A 24,124-nucleotide genomic window follows, 5' to 3' on the forward strand; every position below is an offset into this window, starting at 1 on the left:
ATGCTCGTGACTTCCTGTGTTTGTAGTTTGATTCCCTTAGAATGCCAAGTTGGTGTACGAATGATGCTAAAGTAGTTTTAAATTAGAGGCACAGTCCCAGATTACTAGTTACTTAACTTGACATTTCTTAGCCAACACTGTTTTGACACCGTACTCTCGGGGTTAATTAGCGTCGGCACCAGCTCCCAACAAACACTGCCCACATTGTCGTTGAATGCAGCAGAATGATTCTCTTTCCATTTGCATCAGTTGTTGGTGTTTGCTCTTCTGGAGGGTTCCTGCCGGCCATCACCTTCCCACTACATCCTCTGAGCGGCATGAAGAGCACACCCAATGGTCACCCGGAGAAATACAAGCTGAACCAGCAGCCCGAAGTTCTTCTTTGCATCAAATCTAAAAATATATCAATAGTTTTTTTTGTCTTTCTTCTTCTTAGGCTTTCTTGCCTGATCAGTTGACGAATTGCATTTCTCGTTGAATAGCTATTATCCACTGTGATCTGGCATGATGCAATCATTTCCCATTTATTTTTTTGATTATTCTATTTTCCTTAACTGACATAAGTGTAAACCAACAAAAGCAGACACACAAAACAGCAGCTATAAACCAAGAAAAGAAAGCACTCATCGCCTGCAACTGGCGAAAGTGTTAAACTCTCAGCAGCAATTTCTGTTCTTATCTATAGGTGGCACTAGTCTTGTCTAGTAGCTGGTCTGACAATGACGGCTGCTTTCTTGTGGAGAATCCACAGCCTGTTGAAAGTAAATGAGTTGGTGTTTATGAGTCTGCGTTTATAGATGACTTAAAGTTCTATGAGGTGCTCCACGTGTAGTCCAACTAAATAATGTCTTTTCTACAGGGTGCCCAGTAGATCCTCGAAAGACGGGGGCGAACGACGTGATGCCCCCTCATTCTCACATCATCACCCCTCGCAAAGTCACCAGCGGCTTCAGAGGAGGAAGCCTGTCCACCAGAAACATCCTCCGACACAATGGCAAGAGCTTTTAATCCACTGCCCACTTCTTCCTGTCAGCGTTAATGTATCAACATATCAATTAACTTCCATTAACTGTGCAGTTTGTGTTTTTCTCCACTTAGCGTATGTCAAAGCACATGTGTGTGTGTGTGTGTGTTTACGCCACGGAGCAATAAGTGCTTTCCATTTGTGCGGTGACCATGCTCCTGTTTTTATCAACTCAACCAGATCCATTGCACATTCTGTCTCTTGGCTGCACCACTGAACCACTCAATTTTCAGCCTAATTGAGCTTGCAGATGCATCTCTGGTGGCGAGCCACAGTCCGGTTTGTATTTTCTGCGTGTTCCTCTGCGCATTCACACGCTGGGGAAACCAATTTTTTCCTCAATTAGACAAGCCGTCTCTGTATTCCTAAATTTGTCTTTTGAATGTGGACTTTGATTCAAGCACACACACACACACGCGCATGCACACGCACACACAGTAAGAGGCATCAGAAGGAGTTGGAAACAAGTAGAGAATTGCTTATGATTATATAAAATAAGTCGGGCAGCTCGAGAATTACATCACACTCTGAGAACAGACCTGCAGAATATGCTTTGTATTGTATTACATTTCACCGATATTCTCTCAGAACACATCACATACTTATACACTGACATAAAAACATGCGTATGGAATGAAGAACAAACATGTATGTGTATATATAAACATGTATAACAGACATTTACGAAGGCATACATGCTCACTACAATAATTTATTCCCTAAACTGTTGCAATCATGTGTTCACAGCTCTTGTTACTGTGCACTGTTTGCTTTGTCTCTTACCTATCCCCCCTCCCCTCCTCCTCTTCCTCAGCCCCCGCCCCCCACCCCTCCTCCTCCTCTTCCTCATCTCCCCCCTCCTCCTCCTCCTCCTCCTCCGACGCTCTTGGCTCGTTTACACACTGCGCTCTTTCTTCTCTCCACTCCACCTTCCTGTGGCATTTAAACATACAACACACCTAATTGCTTTCACTCGAGTCCAGTCCCAACAGTTTTCTATGTCAAAGATGTGTCTGTGTGTGTGTGTGTGTGTGTGTGTGTGTGTGTGTGTGTGTGTGTGTGTGTGTGTGTGTGTGTCTGTGTGTCTGTGTGTCTGTGTGTCTGTGTGTGTGTGCGTGTGTGCGTGTGTGCGTGTGTGCGTGTGTGCGTGTGTGTGTGTGTGTGTGTGCTCAGTCACACTCCTGTCCCAGTCTTGCCTTCTGTGGCTCTGAAGGAAGCTGTGTTGTCAGACACTATCTGGTTAGGTGACGGCCAGTCGACCCTCGCCGATAAGGAGACTCGGAAAAATGGCCAGGGATGAAAAGTGATACTGAGGAAAACAAAGAGAATATATACCTGAATTTACATGAAAGAAACAAAAAAAGAAATGTTATTTTCAATACATCAGTACTGTATTTCCCTCCCATGTCTATCTACCATCCATCCATCCATCCATGAAGAAATATACTCACCGCTTTAACCACATACATCTGCAAAAACAGTGCAAACTAAATAATTTAGAAACAAATTAAAGAAACATGAAGAAATGGACTGACTTATTATATACAGTCTCTGTTTAAAACCCGTTTCTAGGGGAACACACTGATGAACACACAAGGAATGTTTGTGTTTTCCTGAGTTCCAATGAGATTAGTCAAGGGTCGTGATATGAGTTGGGCCAGGACATTTTACTCACTGCACCGACTCACTGTACAGCCAAAACCAATAGCTTACTTTGATTTTACTTCAACTTTCTTTTCATTTATCAAAGAATCTAACATTCTCAAAAAGGAATATTTAAACACAAGCAGCCACATCATCTCACATTTTTTAGAAGACAAAATAAGTGTAGGATTAGTTCAATTCTCTTGTCGAACCCTTTAAAGGACACGGAAAATGTGCATGATCCAGTTGAAATGAGGATGGATTATTTGGTGAGTGGTATTGTAGCGGAATCAGGTATTTTAATTAGATATCTCGGTGCTTGCGAGGCGTACATCGCTTTGGAGGTGAAAGATAATTTGGGGATGAGAGCGGCTCTGTTTACCCAGCAGCAGAGCTTCGGCCCAGCTGTAGCGCTGCCAGTTGTTTGACTGGACCGTCGCTCTGTGTGCAAGCTGTTGTTTTTTGCGCTCCAACAACACTTTAATCCGTCGCCGCCTCTCTCCCTTGGACATTTGGAGGGTTTCTACAACATATGGTCAAAATGGCAATGAGATTAGATTCCACTGTGTTCGGTGAATCTATTCACGGTTGTGTGTTTCTCCTTCGCAGTGAGGAACGCTGCACAAGCACACAGACTGGAGATCGATGGGGATCGCGGAGAACGCGGCCTAAACGACAGCGGGCGCCACAAGCTCGACTGCATGGCTGCCGTGCATCAGCGGGCGTCCGAGGAGGAGGCTAAGGTCACGGTGAGGTCAAAACTTTTTGCATTTGAGCCAATGGGGAGACGGGAATAGCAGAGCCACTAGTCTCTCCCTGCGTGTCGTCTTCACTTAAAATCTCAAACAGAGAACAAAGGCAGAGAAACAGCTTCGCTTCTTGCTCTGAACGTGTCGCGAGGGAGCTTTTATAGAGGCGTGCGGCACCTCCGTGTTACGGTCCTCGTGGCGACGTGCCCTTCCACCCTCTGTGTTTTAGTGACTGTATAAGAAGGTGTTAATTGTTCCTTCCACCCAAAGGCACATCTTGTTCTTTCACCCATGGGTGCACATGCTAAATGTGATTGCATGCCTGTCTCAGACATTTACCGCGTTACATTTCCTGTGGTAAGCGCCCGCCCGGCGGGCAACGCCGTGTGGAATATTACCGACTCCTGCTCGCATGGGAACCAGACTCTGAGAAGTTGGTTTTGCAATTCAATTTGGATTTGACTTTTCTGGGCTGATAGCCACAACCTAATTGGGTTCAGGTTTATCCCTGGCATTATTTAAGTGCACTAGACCCGTGGAAATCCTCACTGTTGTTTTTTTTGTCCCTCGCACGTTGCTTTAACACCCTGAATTTGAAGTGTTTCATTTATTTTTTCAAACAAATGTACCTAAAGGTCAGACTCCCTGGGATCACGCAATTTATTGCACCCTTAATAATATTTAAATGTATTAAACAAATGCATTGATTGATGGATTTCTTTTGTCACTACGTGGATTAAGTGGGTCTGTTTACCTTCTGCTTTTGAACAAGCTGCTGCACAAACTAATGAACCCTACATTTGAGGAAATACTGAATATGATATTGATTTCTTTCTTTTCACATACCTGCACTCAGTGGGTGATGGAAATCATTGATGTGTGGAATTATTTTTGACATATAATATTTTGAAAAGGTCATTTCAACACATGGCCATGAAGGAAAGACATTTGTAATAATATTAACATTTCGATCATTCATATCCAAATACACCATGTTTCTACTATAATGTCATCCCAATGTAGGCATGGATGCACTGATCATGTGGTCATGTGTTATTGAAATGCCGTCAAAGTAATTGCCTGAAACCATGGCAACATCGCTACAAATGTTTTTATAAACTACCCAACAGTTTGTCAAATTATCCAAACGGAGAGAAGCACACCCAGATTGTTTGTTAATAATCTCTCATTGCACAATAAATGTGTGTGTGTAGTACAGCAAATATAGTAGGTCAATATCCCATCAGGAGTCTCTGTGTTCAGTGTTTACCTGCAATCACTTCCCATCTTTTAGAGAATGGCGTGATACTGTGTTGCCTGTTGGAACATACTGTTCAGTATTTGCCATTCTTCTTGTGCGTTAGGATAGGACTAAGGAAGCCCGGCTGGCCAGAGGACTTAATCAGAGCACACCCGGTGAAAAGCACACCAAGGCAGAGGGCATCGCCAACATGCTGAGCCAGGCCATCACCACCCAGCACCTGCTCTACGCCAGCCTGGGCTCCGCTGAGTACATGGAGTTCATCCTTAAAAACCCCTTCAACGTCCCTCAGACCGTCACCGTTCACAGTGACGACCCTGAGCTCAGGTGAGGTTCTGGTGCCCCACCCCCTTTACTTCCTCATCTCCTCCTCCCTCCGATTAACCCCACCCTGAACCTGTGCTCTGAACCTATTTCCAACAGCAGCAGTGATATTGCTTTATGAACAGAATCTCACACTTGACCCAAATCTGAGACGTATCTAATACTTTGTTCTTCGATGGTTTAGCACTCACCCCGTCCCTCAGAATTGGCACCAAGGCTCGCCTATAAAACCTCATGAATACAAAAGAGATAATAGAGGGCAGTAAAGCAACTTTATACTGGATATGATCCATTATTAACACAAGAAGCAGGAGGAAAAAAAGATAGCTCTCCACACTGATTGGTGGTTCTATGTGTAGCAAGTCAAGAGTGGCGTCCTGTTCTGTAGATAAACAGCTATTAAACCGTCTCTCAGCTCTCCTTTTGGGAGAACCGAGGCTGCCTCTGAACCGAAAGGTAAACCGGAGCTCCATAAAACTTGGGCTGGCGCTGACAGTGCTGTAGGTCATAACTGCTTATTTATGATGCCGTTTCATTCCCAGTGTCGCTATCATTAGGTCATCACATTCATTTATCTTTGTCATCTGGACACTTTGGGATTCCACACCAGGACTCCCTTTTTGTGGAGCTTTGGGTCGTGCATCGAGCCTTTCCTCTCGTAGGCAACCGTCATCACACTATATACAGCAGTAAATAATGGAGCGCCTCCCTACGTGCAAGAACAGCCTTATAAAAAATCATTAAGAAATCCCATCATGCAGTCAAGATGGAGCTGATTCACAGCTTGCTCACTGTTTTGATATGATGCATGTGTGTGTAGGTGTGTGTACTAATGTGTGTGTTCGCACGTGTGACTGTTGAGCATTTGAAGTTGGTTTTATTTCCTCTTTTTTGACGGGTAACGGGTAAATTCTTTTGACATTTCTAACTTGAGTTTTTTCATTCATGAATAAAGATACATTCTTAGTTTCTCTGTACAAATTTCCATGCACATTTTGCACGTGTATGTCAGCGGGAAATTCTAAGATAAAGCTCCTTCAGCAGCACAATCGGTTGTCCTTGACACAGATGCAGACATAAAGCTGGTGAGATGCTGAATAACCCCTCTAATCCACACATAGAACCCATTATGGCTGATATTTCCTGGATCACCCGTTCTTGGTATCCAGGCCGTGTTTGTTTCCTTCAGTTAGCGCCGTTGTTAATCCCCCGGCCCTGAATCTTTTGTTTTGGATTCCGCTCATGCCTGAGTTTTCGGATTAACATACATCACGTTGATCAACAAAGGCTGGAGTGCGCCATGGATGAATCATTATAGCATTAGCCCGGCCACCGGGCCTAGCAGGTCTAATTGAGAGTCATCAATCCCTGCATCTGTCCTCTCTCCGGCTTAGCGCCCCTGCTAGTTTATTTATATATTTCCTGATGAGGCGGCGTGACGCTTTACACCAAACCGTCTGCCACCTCCACCAAGAGCCAGGAAGGTGTAAATTAGCAGGGCAGCGTCTGCACTTGATGCCTTTCTAACGCAGCACTGTGGGTTTCAGGAGTCAAATTCAGGTCATGCGGTCCGGGTTGAGACGGTTCACTGAGCACAGCTCTGCCCTTAACGCTTTTACATTCCACCACACTGCGGTTTGTATTTGTGTTAAATCTGCAGGAGTGTCATGGGCATCGTTGTTATGTGACTGCTGTGATCTCCGTAGAAGAGAGATACGATGTCATTTTTAACTAGATATCGGAGCTGAATCTGACTATAAAGGAAGGTGTGTGTGTGTGTGTGTGTGTGTGTGTGTGTGTGTGTGTGTGTGTGTGTGTGTGTGTGTGTGTGTGTGTGTGTGTGTGTGTGCGTGTGTGTGCGTGTGTGCGTGTGTGTGCGTGTGTGTGTGTGCGTGTGTGTGTGTGTGTGTGTATTGGCAGGTTTATTGCTTGGGAACAAAGGATGTGCATTGTTGAAGTTTGTGACATTTGGACATATTAATCAATTCATAATAATAATTAATCATAATAATTCATTCACATTTTAATTAACTTTGAATAAACAAGCATGTGGACTTTTAAAGGCCGTTTTGTACTCTGGTCCGTGGATGCATATCTGATTAATCCACTTGTTGAATTGCCAGCATAGTTTCCTTATCCAGATTCTCTCCTACGCATTAAAAAATAGCCACAAAGCTGAACGAGTAATTTTTAAACGGCTGCAGCTAAGATCAATACTGTTGCATAACCATAATGATGCATTTCAAGATTGGATGGTTGTTTTGTTTCAGGACAAACAACACACACGCATGCTGAACATATTTAGTTGTCAAAGGAATGTTTCCTGGGAAAAGGAAGGAGATTTGGATACGAATTCCATGTAAATCCTTGGATCTGAATTCCCAGTTTTCAATCCTCATCTATATAAAAATATATGTTTTTTTTTTTATGCACAAAATGTCTTAGCTGTACTTGCCAACTTTTAGAAGGGGTTCGAGGATATGCACCTCCTGGACAGCATGAAACTTGCTTGGTCAGTGCACCGAGGCTCCTCTGCTGTTACATCCATGTCAATATTTCAACCAATATTTGACGGGGAGCTTTCTGCAGGAACACGGGCGAGGCCTTGGGTTAGCTCTTTGTTCTCCAGAAACAAACAGTAAAAAGATGTCTGACCCTCAACCCGGAATCCAGCGTGAGGCTTTGAAGGGGGATTGCCTGGAGAGACGCTAGGCTAGCTGTAGCTTTGATGTCTGCAACGGTTTAGAGCCCACGGGCTCCTCTTGAAGTGCAGAGCTCGTTTGCTACCTGTTGCCATCCATTTTGCATGGCTGCCTCTTCCACTTGGCCTCACAGGGCCGAGTGTGAACCGCGGCTGCTGGCGAGCGGAGTGACAGGAGACTGCAGCTCCTCTGCTGCCGTCCACGCCGCCGCCGCCGCCGCCTCGCTCTCATCATTTCTCCCTCCTGTTATACCTTTCTGAGTGCCATCTCCACCCCACATTCACCCGTCTCTCTCTTGATATCCTTTTCATCATCTTTTCTCTATTTGTCTCTCTTTTTATTTCATTTTATGGGCTCTTTGTTGTCATGATAGAGCCACAGGCGAAAAATTTATTATTCCAACCGCACAGGTGTGAATCCCCAAATAAGTTGCATGGAATTGACTGTTCTATCTCACCATAATGTTGGCGAGGTGGGGCCCTGAAAAATTCATAAACTCTCCTATTGAGAGAAATCCCCTCTCGCTCCTGCCCATGGGTTGGACCCTTTGAAGTCTAAAGCAGCACTTCCCTTTATGCATTTGTGCGTGAAACTTTCACATTCGAGGGAAGAGGGAAGGCGAGACCTCCCTCCGTTGGAAACGTCTTATCTGTTCCTGTTACTTTCTACCTGGAAATCCATTCGTTGGGGCTTGGAGGGGGATTTCACTGACCTCTATACGCTTTCATGAAAGCTGCTGCCGGTAATTAAAAGGAAAGCATTGTGTTCCCCGTGTCGACCGTGGAATTAGCTCACTTTGATTGTTGGCACTTTGCTAGAATTACTTTGTAAGAACGGGAAATCAGAATTGTTTGGGAATTGTATTTTTTTTTATGCATTTGCTCGGAGCGGTTAGATCCGGTATTTAAGGAATGTTTACCGTGGTTGACCATGTTCATAGGAAAATAGTCAACTCTTTAAATGTACTTTTATAGTAACAGTGTATCAAATAATGTGATAACATTATGTGAAAGGAGTCCCTCATAGTGATGAACCTGCAGAGAATAATCATATCAGAAGCTTCTCAGTCATCCATGTTTAGGTTTTCTAAAGTCCCCACTAGTCAGATAGAACTGAAGAAGCCTCTTGGATGAGTCTTCAACAGTTGACCTTCATTTTGATTGTGACTGCATCTTTGGGACATTATCAAGGTGATAACATCTGTCCATAGAAAGACAGACAGATAGGTAAACACCTGGCAAAGTCATGTATAGGACATTACTTAAAATACAACTGGGAACGGAGGTTTTGAATTTTAAAGGGGCATTTCACTGATGTGAAGATGAGATTAGTAGTCACAGAGTACAGTCTTCTTCAGGGCTTCAACGTTTTTCATGCCAAGGACCCCTCGGCATATAGTGCCACAGTGGAGGGACCCCCTATTACATTTAAATGATGTTGCTTATTAAACCAGTATATAATAATGTGTAGCGCAACTTATGTTTAACAGTAATTTGTAATGATGTATGTATATAATGCAATTGTTGACATATTTTAATTCTATCTTGGCATTTCTACATCACAATTTCACCTCATAACATTGACTATGAAGATATGAAGATTTATATGATATATTATTATATTATATGTTGTTTTCATGTTGATCTGTATTTTCAGACATGTTCACATTTTTGGAAGATGTTATCTTCCCCCCCTAGGGGTCACGGACCCCCTGTTGAAGATCTCTGCTGTAGGGTGTAATGAACCATTCAGCGGTGATGGTGTGGATTCTTAGTCCAACTCTGATCCTGCATGGATCCCCTTAAAGATATACAGGAACCCGCTTTCATCTCACTCATGTGCTTTTAATCTTTTCATCCAGCGTCATCACTCATACGGAGGAGTGGGCTTACTTCAAGGCGCTAACCAAAAGCCCAACCCCGCTGGAGGAGAGCATGTTCCACTTGGAGGACGGTGCCCCGGGTCCCAGGGTTTACCTCCGGCCCAAGGAGAGCATCCATATCCCCCTGAAATACCAGAGCTTCCTCTGCGACCACACCATGGCTCATCAGGTACAGCGGAGAACCGGGCTTCACGCGGGTGGGACGGTGAACTTTAAAATCTCCGGTTTTAGGACGTGTAGTCAACGCAGGACAAATACGATTGGATTTTAGCATTCACATGTGATGCTGGGATTTGTCGCTACATATTTCCATCAGCACACATGAGATCCGAGTTGCTCTCTCCTTTTCACTCTGAGGATGCAGAACTTCACAGGTCGACATATTGATTCCAGTTGTGAGAAAATCCGAATGGTCCGGAGATTTGAAGTGTTTGCAGTTACAGTGGGAATAAGAGGTGGAGCTGTGATAAAAGTTGAAATATTATTGATCTATCTGTCAATCAAGGAGTATTATGCATATATCAATGACATTATCCTTTAAAACCTTTTGTTTTTCTTTTATCTTTTACACTTTCTCTGCCAGATGTGCACATGCGATATTCTCTTTGCAATCAAATCATGGTGTTGATAACGATTCTGTTTCTTATCACATCCTCGCAGGGACCAGGCTTCCCACCGACAGGCAAAGGTTCTCAGGTGGCCAAGAAGAATCCATCCAATATCGTTGCTGCCAAGACTGTCAAGGTACAGCGTGTGCTATTTATGCTTTGTGCAGTATTTCTTCTGTGTATTATTTGGACCATTCTTATCACCTTCTCTAGTTATCTGCTTCTCTTGTTCGTCTCCAGGCTGGAATTATACTAAGCTATGGATTTGAGATGCACATGTGGATGTACAGTATGTTTCTGCTATGATAAGAGCCTTGATATAGTCCATTGTAAGATTTTTAGCATCTTAGCTTATTTGAATTGTTATATTCAGTAGTAGAGGAAGATGAAGATGAAGCTTTTTAACTTTCTGATACATCCTGAAGTCTAACAACATCATAGTTTACACACACACACACACACACACACACACACACACACACACACACACACAGACACACACACACACACTCCCAGACAAGTCTCGGCGGAGTGGCAGTGCACCGCCTCTTCCCTCCTCTCGTCTCCCACACAGTCGCAGCTCAGACACAAAGAACACTTTGAAGTGTCAACTATTTAAAAAAAATAAAAAAGTTACACTAGCCAGATGAGATTGTCAAGAAAAATTATATGCTGGAAATCACTTTTATCTTCCCTGAACATTGTTTATCTCCTCCAACTGCCGAACGTCTGGCTGGAGGGTTAAACTATCTCCGATCAGAGGACAGCTTGACACGTCTGGCTAATCTGCTTTAAATGAACCACTCGTGTGTCGCATGGCTCCAAAGTTATCTTCCTACTTTATGTTTTAGCATTTATAAAGTTTAGAGCAGGGGGAAACAATGAGAACGCACTTGTTCGGATGTACTTCGGATAAGACGATGTGGCTCTGTAGCTGCATGTGACGTTCAGCTGTGCCCTTGAAATTTTCTTTAAATTTCTGAATTTTATTTTGAAATTTCCAAATGGCCATATTGATGCGGCGAAAAGAAAAGGATATCCGTCAGCGTTCTCTGAGCTGCAGGAGTTCACAATAATCCGGTTGTAGAGTAGAGTACCCTAAAGCCTCTCCGTTGCACGGGATGATGAAATATTTGCCAGCCTGTCAAGTGTGTGTGTGTGTGTGTGTGTGTGTGTGTTTGTGTGTGTGCCAGTGTCAGCAGTACTGCTCTGAGCAAAAATCCTGTCAAGAGGTCAAAGAGGTTGGGTCTGGATCAAATCTGTGTCCCGCTAAAACTGACAAGCCCCAACAGCAGAGCTGTCAGGACGCCAGCTTTGGCACCGCTGTCAGTCAGCACACATCACCAGAGCCAGATATGGGCCACTATTGCAGGTCAGCATGGGCCCACAAATCTGACGCCTCAACGATTTGGACAGCTGCTGTTTGGCAGGGATCAGCTTCCGAGTATGAGAATCGGTGACCAAAATGTGGGAAGTTAACTTCTCTTCTTCTAAATAAAGTCCAAAGCTAATGGCTGGATATCGAAATGAGCTCCACATGAAATAGTAGCACGACAACGTTTTCCTTGTAAGAACGAATCGACTTCTATTTGGGTGTGTAGTGATACTCTACAGTTTGTAGTATGACACCCAAACATGATTAATGAGGTTAATTAGCATGAATCTGCTGATTTAACAGCCTCGACTCCTCCGGGAAGATTTTGGAACCCGAGAGAAGTGATTTGCTCCCATTCAGCCCCGAGTGCATTAGAGAGGTCAGCCATCGATGTTGGATGATGAGTTCCTGGCTCGCAGTCCGTGTTCCAGTCCATCCTGAAGGTGTTTGATGGTGTCTGAGGTCAAAGCTCTTTGCTGGCCAGTCAACTCCCTTCCACAGCAAACTCATATAAACCATAACATGTTTATAAATGGCTTTGTTTTGATGATGTTCCCCAGATTTTAGCGCACCATGAATAATTTTATGTAATTAAAGCCTGCATAATGGATGGATGGATGGTCAGACTTTATTAATCCCAAACTAGGAAGTGATTTTCTTACAGCAGCCAGTTATCCAAATTAGATATATAGTGTATCTATAGATGGTGATGGCTAAAGCATTGAGATGCTGCGTGTCAAGTTTTTTAACAGTGGAGCGAATAATATTATATAAATAAATGCAATATAAAAAAATGTTGTCATGTTCTTTTAAACGCAAGTCTGTTTGACAAGCTTAAACCTGGTCAGAAAAAACATATACAGTACATATGGTTTACTTTAAACGTAATATTTTAACAAGGAAAATACAACCGCCCCCCCCCCCCCCCCCCCCCCCCAACCGCGTCATGGTGTGGTATGATCCACTTTCTCTCTCTCTCTCCCACCTGCCCAGTTCATCCCCGTTATACCTCATTATCTATTAATTTTAATACAATTTTATTTGTAGTACTTTGTGAACCCAAGTGATGCTTTTTTTGGCTCAGCACTCATTAAAGTAAGATTTCCAGTCACAGTGATTTCACCTCACCCCACAAGTCTGATGTTCTTCATGCCGATAGTCCTAAATAACGTTAAAATGTACAGCTTTTTGTTTAAAAAAAGGGAGTTTTTGGCTCAGCACCCCTAAAGCTCTGTTCCTAGAATCGCCCCTGCTTGTATGTCATTTAGGTTATTGAATTCAGCACCTGGTTGGTCTGCACTTTACACTAATCTGTCATCCAAACACTGAGGCCTCTTTATTGGTGTTGGTAAAAACAAACAGTGGTTTTTTGACACCAATTATTTCGCTTCCTCTAGAGTTTCTACTTGTGCATCCAGAGTTTCTTCTGGAGAGTTTGCAGTGAAGTCGAAACTATAAAGTTAGGAAGACTATAAAGGCTATAATGTCACTGCAATTGTGTGAATTTCACGGCAATCTGCCAATTAATTCTTGAAATATTTGGAATTTGACTTATGCGAAAGTTTGTGGAATTTGTGGAAATGCTTTTTCTTCTGGGGGGCATGTGCTCAGTATTTTTCAAACACCAATCTGTTGATTGAGGTGTTTGTAGTGGAAATTCTGTTCTGATTTAGTGCAATGGGAATGGCATGGAGTCAGCTCAAACAGATAGACCCATCCACTGGAGACGGGGACGCATGGGGAATGAAAAATGGCCCTGAACTTAGATTCAGACGGACCCCCAGCCCCCACAAGGAATAGTGTTCTTTCACTCTCTGATGCTTCCACTTTGTCACTGTGCTTTCTGACTTCAGCCTCATGAAATAATCAAATATCGGCTCGGGGAGGGTGGGGGGGGGGGGATCCTGGCTCCGGCTCAATCTTCATGCGTTCCCTGCAGATGGACTGTCCTCCAGCTGGATAAGTAATTAGTTTAAATTAGCATATTAGTAATATTATAACATTAGATAAGAAGTGTAATGTTAATAAAATACTGAACTATTAGTTTAATTCTCTGTCTCCTCTCTGCTGTCGGTGCCTTCAGACTGATTGAGCATTGATTGTTTATTAAAAAAATATGTGTATATATATATATATATATATATATATATATACACAGTATATATGTATATGAAAATAATGTATATGGAAACAATATGTGTTCAAATATGAAATAAATATGTATATATATATATATTTACATTTACATTTAGTTCATTTAGCAGACGCTTTTGTCCAAAGCGACTTACAATAAGTACATTTGTCAAAAGAAGGAAACAAAGAAACCACAACGTATCATTGCCGATAAAGTAAGAGCTAAAAATAGAACAAGTGTTAGGTCCTCATCTGAGTAACGTAGTACGTTAAGAGCAACAGTGCTACGATCAGAGTGCTATAGGTAAGGGGGGGTTTTTTTTTGGGGGGGGGGGGTGTTAGTGGGTCATGCTATGTAGAGTCGAGGTGAAGTCTGAACAGGTAAGTCTTGAGCCTTTTTCGGAAGATGGTAAATGACTCTGCTGTCCTGACATTAGTCGGGAGTTCGTTCCACCACTGAGGCGCCAGAACAGAGAAGAGTCTGGACTTTGCTGATATATATATATATATACATATATATATATATATATATATATATGTATATGTATATGTATATGTATGTATGTATGTAATTAGTTCATATGTAGGAACACATTTGTGTTGATTTGCATGGATCACATCCTGAGGGCTTTTTGAATGCAGTAAACTTCAAAGCACAGTCAGCAAGTCTGTAGGGGTTGCAGCCGGCGGATTGGAGCCCACTTTTATATTCCAGTATATGGCGCTCTACATCATCATCTCTCTCTGGTGAATTTGAGATAAAACTTCTCAAAGGCTGCTGTGCATTTTTTTGTTTGGAGCTGAACCGCCTTGGGAAGAAAAAAACATGGCAATCCCAGTTCTGTAGAGAGTCAGGAAATTAGAATGTAGCGATTCTCTAAATGTCTAACAACACAAGAGCGGCGTTGTGTGAGTGTACAGGTGAACTCATGATATTATGAGCACTGGTACGGTTTTAAACAAAACCCCTATAGCCAAATTAATTTGGAAGAGGGAACAACAAAGGTACAATGAATTTTAACATTTCAGGTGTGCTCACTTTTATATTTACCTCCAAACAAAGTGGCTTGGATTAATGGTCGGGGGGGAATCTGTATTGAATCACAAGTACATAATGTTTTTTTTTTTTTATGATTTTATGTTTGGCTGGAGGAGTTTTACTCTCCCGTTATGCAAATAGTATTTAATTGCAGGCAAGTGGCAAGCTGCTGCAACGGCTGACATTTCACCTTGCTTCCACAGGTAACGTTCCGAGCAGAAGACGGCAAGCCGATGGCCATCTGCCAGGTGAACGTGGAGCCGACGCCTCACGTTGTGGACCAGACTTTCCGGCTCTACCACCCCGAGCTCTGCTTCCTAAAGAAAGCCATCCGCCTGCCGCCCTGGCACGACCCCACAGGTTTAGAGACCTATACCTATGATTTATTGCATCTCATATATTTGCATACGATTGCATTTTTTCCCCCCCACATGCATAGTGAATACATCTTCAATAGTTTCACCGACTTCCCTCCAGGAGGACCATAAACACGTAGATGCGTACTGTTGCACAAATAAAAAATACATTTACAGTACTCGCCGCATCGGTATGAATAATGTAGTCTACCTTCATTTTATTGTGTTTTGACTAAAATATCTACAAAAAAAATCGTACGTGGGGATGCAATTTCTATCACAAAAGCAGCAACGGGGAGGCATCAGGATACAGAGCAGGAAATGAAAAGCAGGGAAAAAATGAAATGGATAGAATGAAGAAAATAGAGCAGCATGTACAGCATATGCATATACTTCTGTGGATATATGCATGAATATATCATATTCCTTATAACGAGCTAGGTGTATACAACTGATGCCATTCTTTACTGCTAAAATCCAACATCTAGTTCACATGCTGTCTGTATATCAACCATGTTTTCCTCTTTCTGTTTATTGGGTTAACCAGATGTCAGGACTCACATTTCCGTACGCTGCAGTGACCCGAACATCATTTGCCAGACGAGGATGCTGGTGAGAGAATGATTTATTTTGATATTATATTTTCCTGTTCCAGCTTCGCTAACACACATTAATATTACCAGAAGATATATCTTCACCATTATTTCCTTTTCAAGGAAAAAAGGACTTTATTCTCGCTCACGTCAAGAATTACACCCTGTTAAGATACATAAAAGGCTCGCCCTCACTCCATGCCACGGCACTTCTAACGTTCTAATGTAGGGTTTGTTTTTGTTTCTTTTTGTCCTCTCGTTCCGTTACCCCTCCATTTGAAAGTATCTTCCTCTGTGTTTTCGTCTAGGTGCCAGGGGAGCCTCAGGATGTGTACTTGAAAGTGCCAGGGAGTCCCAGCCCGCACATAAAAATGTTCTTTGTGATGGTTTTCACGTATGTATGATTCAGCGAGCGGGCCGTGCTGTACGTAGTGAACACACACACACACACACACACGGCTTAGCCCGGAGAACCATTCTATTTTGGACTAATTAAATTGTTCACGCAGGCTTGAGTTAATTAACTAATCAGATGGAGGTTTTGGAGGTCTCGCGGCCTGAAGTTACAGAATCCATCCTCAAGTCTTCCAGATCTCCATCAGAGATAGCAGTGTTTTATGTGTGGGTTTGTTAATAGGTAGGGTCAATGTTTGCCTCTTGTTAAATGGGTGAGATAAAGTCCCCTCTCACTGGTTAACTCACACGGTTATGTTAACATGCGGTGGTCAGGAACACGACATGGAACCTTTCATTTGTTTCCCATCAAAGTCATACTTTAATCTGTGCAGAGTGACAAAAACACAGGCGACACTTTTTCTTTTTTTTTTATAATTTCTTATTATTCTTATTTCTAAATATTCTTATTCTTATTATTTCTAATTATTCTTATTATTTTTTTTCACATTTAACAAATAATAAATCCATTATTTGTTAAAAATCCAATTTAAATGGCTACAAAATAATAATAATAATAATAATAATAATAATAATAATAATAATAATAATAATAATATTAATAACACTTGAATAGCGTAAACAAGTAAATAAATCAAAAAGGAATTTAAAATAATTAAATAAATAAAAAAATATAACAATAATAATAATAATAATAAATACAAATTAAAAGCTGGTGACACCTTTTTTTTAAATACAGTGGACATAGACTACACACACACGTGCGTGTGTGTGTCGTCACAGCGTGTTGTGTGTCGCTGCCTGTTTATAAACCGGCCTTGTATCAAGGAAATACTTGAGGAAATACTTAAAGATTAAGAAATTATACATGACAGGAATGCGGTCATCAATATCATCTGAAAATATCACTTATATCACTTCAGTCCAACATGAGTGATATCCTGTCTGCCTTCCCAAACCCCACATCACTGTAATTCTATTCCAAATATCCCCACATGCTCCCGGAGCACCGTTGTCACAGTGCAGGGGCTGAGTGTGTGACTCCATCACCTCCCACTCGCCGCTCTCTTATTCAGCTATAAGGTCACCGGGACTCAATTCCCTTCTTCTCAGCAGCGAGAGGCTGATTATGATGATGATGACGACGTCGCAGCTTCTTTAGAAAACTGGCACAGCCGTGGATCAGCCCTCCTCATCTCCGACCTCATGCTGATCCCGCTGCGTCTTCAGGGGGGGGGCTCAGTTAAATTGTTTCTGATGGTGTTTTCCTCTGTAGTGATAAGTGGATGGCAGCGCCCTCCCAGATCTGGCAGATTTACGTGCATTTCCTGGAGCGGGTGGATGTGAGCTGTGTGACTGGCCAGCAGAGCTGCCAGTCGCTGGTGCTGAGGGGGAAGCAGACCCTCCGCAAGGTCAAATGTTTCTCATCACACCCCCAGGAGATCGAGGTAACTCAACGCTGAGCCCGCTTTGCTTGTGCCAGCTCCAAATTCTGAATCAAGAGCAGTGTTTTATTGCATTATAAGTCTGTGTATTGATACGTCAAATAGCCAAGTAGATCCCAGCGGAGCTTCAACCAGCTCCAATCCTCCGTGTGCCTCATAACGGTTGCAGTTTTAGAAGCAGATGGAGAGTGTGAAGTGGCATGTAGCGCTGCTCTTTTGGACGCTAGCCGCTCATTAATTGGTGGAGAATCGTGCTGCTGCCAGTGTTTGTGTTATTATTTTTTGTATTTGGGTCATTTTGGATCAGGTCTAATTCTTTTTGGGCCTATTTGGATCAACTCTGATTGTCTTTTGGATTGGGTAGTTTTAATTAAAAGTGTATTTGCATGCATCAGGGTGGGTTTTGGATTTTACTGAGACCTCAAGTGGAGAGTTCTTCGTGACTGGCAGAAACACTGGAAACCCGTCCAGAACAACACACACAGAATTACCACTCGGAGTTGTAATTTGACAATGTGCTGAAGAGCAAGCAACCCACAGTAGCAGTAGGTTAATGTGCTGAGACAAGCACTACATCCTCCCTGCCACCGGTCCGTATACCTTTAATCAGGGAAAACACACAGGAAGGAGAACAATCCAAATCATACCTTGAGTCAACTTTCTTTCCATCTTAGCAATTTTTAAACCAAAAATGATTTCATGCAAATTGTTCTCTTGGTCAACAAACAATGTTATGATTCAAGTCATCAAGAATATACAAATGCTCTTTTCCTTTCATTGTATGAGGTAATATGGGTAATTCCAGTGGTGTCGCATTGCCCCTTTTTTAAGATAGATTGTTTCTTATTCCTGAGAGAGTTTCTCCTACAGAGATGCAATAAAAGGGCATCGCACATCTCTCACTAATTCTACAAAAAAAAACACACCAAGTGATGGCCTGTCACAGTCGCCGTGGATACGTACAGTACCATCCGAACGTGTTCACCCTGAAGAAATAGGGTAAAGAGCGACAGATGTTTTTATTTTTTTTTTTTTTTTAGATTCCGCCGTATGCATCAGCGCCTGCTTTGATCTGACTCTCGGCAGGTTGGCTCACTGTGGAAAGCATCGCAGAAGCCTTATGAAAGCGGATAAAGCTCACCGCCAGAGAATAGCTTTGCTTTGCTCAACAGATTGAAAAGGAGCCACACAGTGAATCTCATTCTCACATCCTTCTGTCTCTCTGTCACTTTTCCCGCCTCTACTTTCTCTCATTTCATTGTCTCTTTACCTTTCTACCCCCCCAGACCTCGTTCACCCTTTCTCTCACCACCACTCCTGTCTGAGCACCTCCTTTTTTTCCCTCTGGAGCCTTTTCCCATTAATTCTCTCCCTCTTCTTTATTCTTGTTTGATTGTCTATCTTCTCTTTCATACTGTGCTACACTTTTTCTGCCTCTATTTCTCTTCATTAGTCGGCGCTCTCTCACTCTCGCTCTCAATCGTCCGTATCTTCTCCGCAGGTGAACCCGGAGGGTGCGTTCATTCTGCCTGCAGCCGCGGTGCAGGAGCTCCAGCTGAAGGTGCAACCATGGCGAGCAGGAAGCCGCTTCCTGTATGTGAGCGCGGTGGATGTGGAGAACCGGCGGCTGGTCACCGCCTGGCTGCTCTGTCTCAACGTCCACCGGCCTGTACTGTCCAAGGTATGAGACGGTTTCTTGGTTTAACTATTTCAAACGATCTGCGTGCGTGTGTGTGTGTGTGTGTGTGTGTGTGTGTGTGTGTGTGTGTGTCTGCCATCTTCCGCACCAGTGTGGCCCTCATTTCTTCACCGTTCCAGCAACTCCCAAACAATTTCAATCAATTCTATTTTCACATCCATCCATCAATCTGCAAATGTGGCACCGCACAGAGCTCCAGAAGAGCAAATCAAATTCCTCCCAACACCTGCCTGTCCTATTTCACTTGGATATACGTCGAGGTGCGAAAGCTAGATCCTCAATGCCGTTTCAGTTTCGACTTGAAGGGCAAAGGGTTTGAGCACTGCAGCGTCAAAGTGACAGGATTTCTTATCGCTGCCTCTTTTATCTGCTCCAAATGACACTTTATAGTCCCCTTTTAACCCCCCAACTCTTTTCTAAGTTGCAGAGAATCCCTCATCTTGTCGTTACACATTCATTTTTCTGTAATTTACTGCAGAAGAAGAACTCCTCACTTGATTTATTATCTCTGCGAATATTGTTAGTTTATGGTCTTAATGAGTAGTTTTCTTCGATACAGCATGATGTTCATTTTCTAAACTATGGTCCCATTTAGAGTAAACATTGTGGTCACCTAAAAATGTTTTATTCACTTTGCACCATCGGTCCTCTTGTGTTACTGCATGGCTGCCAAAATCCAAGATGGCGACGGCCAAAATGCCAAATTCCAGGTTTCGAAAGGCCACAATCCAATGGGTGACGCCACGGTAACAAAACGTCTGTTGTGTCGATATCTATGGTTCTGCACCATCAGGTTTGATGCCTCTTCTCAAGTGTCCATAGTGAGTGCAATATTATTACAGTAGTGCAAAGCTCAACCCTTCGCTTATACATTGTGTGATGAACAGCTCAATTAAAGTCTGTAAAAGAGTCACAGTCGGTGCTCACTGAACCGTCCCGGTGGGTTCCTGGGTCAGCTGGACACGGTTAGTGTCAAGAAACGGCCGAGGCCAGCTGATCCCAGGCCAGCACTCCCAGGCCGGTCCCCTCTGTAGCTGCTGTCTGCTGAAGGTTATGTTGCAGGCTCTCTGTCGAAACCATGTGAATGAGTGTCATTATTTGTATCTCCATCACACAACGTTGTGTCTCGGGGCATGAACCCAATGTAGTGCAGTATAATTTAGTAGTCATAAAAGATATGATATTAGCCGCACCTGGAACTATGCTTTTTCAGACCTGGCATAATGATTTTGTGTGTGTGTGTGTGTGTGTGTGTGTGTGTGTGTGTGTGTATTTGTGTGTGTGTGTGTGTGTGTGTGTGTGTGTGTGTGTGTGTGTGTGTGTGTGTGTGTGTGTGTGTGTTTGCAGGCGTTCGAGGTGTGTGTCCCAGTCGGCGGTGGGCGTGGCAGCTCCAGGAAAATCACCTACACCAACCCGTACACCAGCAGCCGCACATTCCTGCTCCGCTCCGACCATCCGGACCTGCTGCAGTTCAAAGAGGATCGATTCCAGGTGACAGAGGTGTTCTCTTACTATCATTAAAGCCCAATCAATAGTTTAATTAACACCGAGACCCCCGAGGGAACCTTCCTCCCTGGCAGTAGATTGTCTTCGTTGTCGAGGGCGAGGACGCGGTACTTTATGTTGTTAATGGTCTGTAAATAATTAGCAATAGTTGTAATGGAGAATGCTGCTGACCATCACTCTCCTTTTTGGGCTTTTTCATTAAAATCCTTTTTAGAATGAAATCATGAAAGGAACACTTTTGACAATTGTCAATTTTAAAGAAATGTAAAAATGAAGAGAAAATTAATTTTGCGTATATCTACTCTAAAAAGAAACCATCCTATCCTTCTATACATTCCAATGAAAGCCTGGAATTGAGGCCACTTAAAGCATCGTCCAGTCACTGATGCCACTCAAGCTCATACTCGTGGTGATAACGTGTCAAAGATATATTCCGGATCAGTTTCTCCCGCTTACATGCATGCGATGGCTTCGTAGTCATAACTGTAAATTAACTTCGTCAAGCTTTAGGCGTTTTTGTGTGCTAGTTTTCTCCTGCTTTCACTTCATTATCTACACGTACTAAAGTTACAATTCAAAGCTAATTTGCGATAATAAGTTGGAATTCATTTTGAGTGCTCGTCCAATATCTAATACTGTTCATGATGTAATTCCAATCACGCACCAGAACACTGTGTTCGTTATCAGTGACGAGTCTTTCCGCTGACTGAAAATCATTATTGACGCATTCCCGGGGCTTTTTGTGTGTGTGTCTGAGTGTGATTAGGTCGCTTCTATTAAATAGTTTTGCATTGTCCTCCACAAACATTTCAGTTTTGTAAGCTTATTGTCGAGCAGTAAAATCCTCAGTCATCAGGCTCCGGGCTGCAGCGCCCACGTTTTCTGACAGACACGTTCTTTGACGGTGAAATTAAAATTGAATGATGCACTTTGTTTTAACAAAAGAGAACGATACAAAAGCAGAGATAAGACAACCTGCTGCAGTGCAAGCGATGAAAAGGAGCACAGCCGTTAAGGCTCCGTTATCACATTCATCATATAGGAAGTTTGGTAAAACAATCGGAAACCTTCCTGGAAATGCAGCTGCTGAAGAAAAGGTTGCTGAAAGACTTATTATTTCAATGATGTCACACGCTGGAATCAGCCTCACTCTCGGCTAAAATCATCAATTTTGCACTTCCTTGAAAAACGCTTTGACCGTAAACCAAAATAAGAAAAGAAAGCGTTTAACTGTAACAGATATGAAGGAATGTTTCTAACTTTCTCCTTGACAGGTGAGTCAAAGACGTGGATGATGATTTCAGGCCGCTGACGTCGGTTGTTCATCCCTCAGCCGTTAGACAAGTGAATTGTCTCTCTGTTCGCCTCCAGACCCAAACGGGAGGAATATAGCAAAGTCATTACTGCCGTTGTTTTATTGTTATGTTGTCTATCTCGGCAAGTGTCTCTGATAGCTCGCTCACTCACGCGCAGACAACCAAGTGCCGGAGTCGCTGCCGTCGTTCTCCTTTGATTGGCCGAGGTGTTATTATGAAACGGCAAAACAAATGGAAAAGCAGCATTTTAAATGAACGAGTAAATGAGCGAGACCCAGAGGGAGTCTGTTTCCACATCAACTATTTAAGAGTCTCGCTGCGGCCGCTGTCGTCCAGAAGACACTGCATCAATTAGACAGGACAAGGTGGAGGAAGTGGAAAACCACCTATTGTTTTCTGTTTTTTTCCTCCTCGCTGTCAGCCGAGGTGCCAGGTGTCTTATAAAGAATTTACTGCGCCCTCAGCATTAAGCAAATGTAGAGATACTTTCCTCTTTTGTGATACGACTGCCTCGCCGTGATTACACCAGCTGTCAGGAGGCAAAGCAGAGCAGAGATCAATAATACTCTGCTTTCTGGCCAAGATTACAGTATAAATCCCCCCAAAATTGACCCATGCATTGCATTGCTGGCTATTACAAAAAAATAAAAAATAAAATACTAGAAGATAGTTCTGGTCTTTTGCACGCTTTGATCCCCGACTAGAAAAGCATAAAATAAGCATTGTTTGCTTTTATTTAAAGAAAAGAATAATTAAAATTGCACACTGGAGCGACGGTAATTTACACAAAGAAACAAAGTGTGGTGTCAAAAGGCCGGAAATAACAATTAAGGCCATTTGAGGTTTCCTTTGTAATAATTGTCTGGTTTCACACAGCCCTCGTTAAATCAGAGTGGAAACCCATAGTAGCAGTAAGCTTATACAGCGTACAGGACTTACAGGTTTTATTAGGTTGCAATAAAACCCAGACACATAACCACATTTCAGCACTTCAGTGTGTTAATATGCTTCCAAAGCCATACAGGCCAAACATCTGTGGGACTGTTTATTTAGAAAATTAGCACATTGTTGCAAAATCCCTGAAACCACTGTAAGGGTGATACTTATATGGTCATACAACTGTGACTGCTATCCATTTTTCTTCTTCCTTACCTGAGTTATGCAAATCAAGGGATCAGCTATTTGATCAAATGAAACAAAATGCAAAGTTTGAGGAAAAACTGACCGAAAAAGTCATAGAAGATCAAATCGAGTCATGACATTTTCAAACATGTGAAGGAGACCTCCCACTATCACTCTGAGGCTGAAGGCACTTTGCATCCATTTAGTGTTTCTAGCTGCAGAGGAAGAAGGAAAGCATCCCGCAGCCTCACAAAGCATCCGGATGAATATGAAGCATGTCTTTTGTCGTTGTTACTGTGTTCAGATCGGCGGGGGAGAGAGTTACACCATCGGACTACGCTTCGCCCCCAGCCGGAGTCCCGGCTCCGTGGAGATACTGGTCTACGTCAACAACCTGCAGGAGAAGACGGAGGAGACGTTCTGCGTAAAAGTCAACTACACGTGAACTGAGGACGTTTCAGACAAACTCCCGGAAATGTTGATCTGATGTTTTGAATCGATTTTTCGGGGTGTGAAATCGACTCAAATGAGCTGTGAAGTTTAACTTGGCATGTGTGATTTTGTAATAGATCCGATTTCAGACTGAAATAAACTATTTTGTATTTTGTATATGCACTGTATGAATGAATGGGAGAGTTGGTGCCGGCTCAATGAGCGCCACTAAGGTCACAAGTCTCACGAATCAAACGCATCCTATGCAAAACGAGCGACCAAAAAAAAAAAAGCTTTGAACCAACACCCAACCTCGGTTTACTGGAGCATGCACCAAAGCAAAGAAGAAACTAAACATAATAAGTGCTTTAAGGGGGAATAAGTCATTGAATTAAAACAGGATTTTTTGGGGGGGGTTTGTAAAAAGCAGATCTGCACAAAATCAGCCACGTCGGCGTCGGGGGGGTTAAATCCTTTTATGTAATCCGTCCTCGTTCCAA

General features: G+C 42.9%; 1 protein-coding gene across 3 annotated transcripts in view; it reads left to right on the top strand.

Annotated features, from left to right (window-relative positions):
- The window catches only part of nphp4 (nephronophthisis 4), a 129,694-nt gene extending 105,927 nt beyond the window's left edge, over nt 1-23,767 (top strand). For 2 of the 3 annotated variants that reach the window (XM_084014468.1, XM_084014469.1), the window contains exons 18-29: nt 860-994; nt 3,278-3,417; nt 4,782-5,005; nt 9,566-9,755; nt 10,247-10,330; nt 14,945-15,101; nt 15,645-15,709; nt 15,999-16,084; nt 17,381-17,552; nt 19,051-19,230; nt 20,596-20,739; nt 23,497-23,767. In XM_084014468.1, coding sequence (XP_083870594.1) covers nt 860-994; nt 3,278-3,417; nt 4,782-5,005; nt 9,566-9,755; nt 10,247-10,330; nt 14,945-15,101; nt 15,645-15,709; nt 15,999-16,084; nt 17,381-17,552; nt 19,051-19,230; nt 20,596-20,739; nt 23,497-23,637 — 1,718 coding nt within the window. In that variant the 3' untranslated portion in view covers nt 23,638-23,767. Of the gene's footprint in view, nt 1-859; nt 995-3,277; nt 3,418-4,781; nt 5,006-9,565; nt 9,756-10,246; nt 10,331-14,944; nt 15,102-15,644; nt 15,710-15,998; nt 16,085-17,380; nt 17,553-18,835; nt 19,231-20,595; nt 20,740-23,496 lie in introns of those variants that run through there. The other variant, XM_084014470.1, reaches the window with a different exon arrangement.
- The last annotated feature ends 357 nt before the right edge of the window (nt 23,768-24,124 follow it).

Source organism: Eutrigla gurnardus (genome assembly GCF_963514095.1).
Source record: "Eutrigla gurnardus genome assembly, chromosome: 8".
NCBI lineage: Eukaryota > Metazoa > Chordata > Actinopteri > Perciformes > Triglidae > Eutrigla > Eutrigla gurnardus.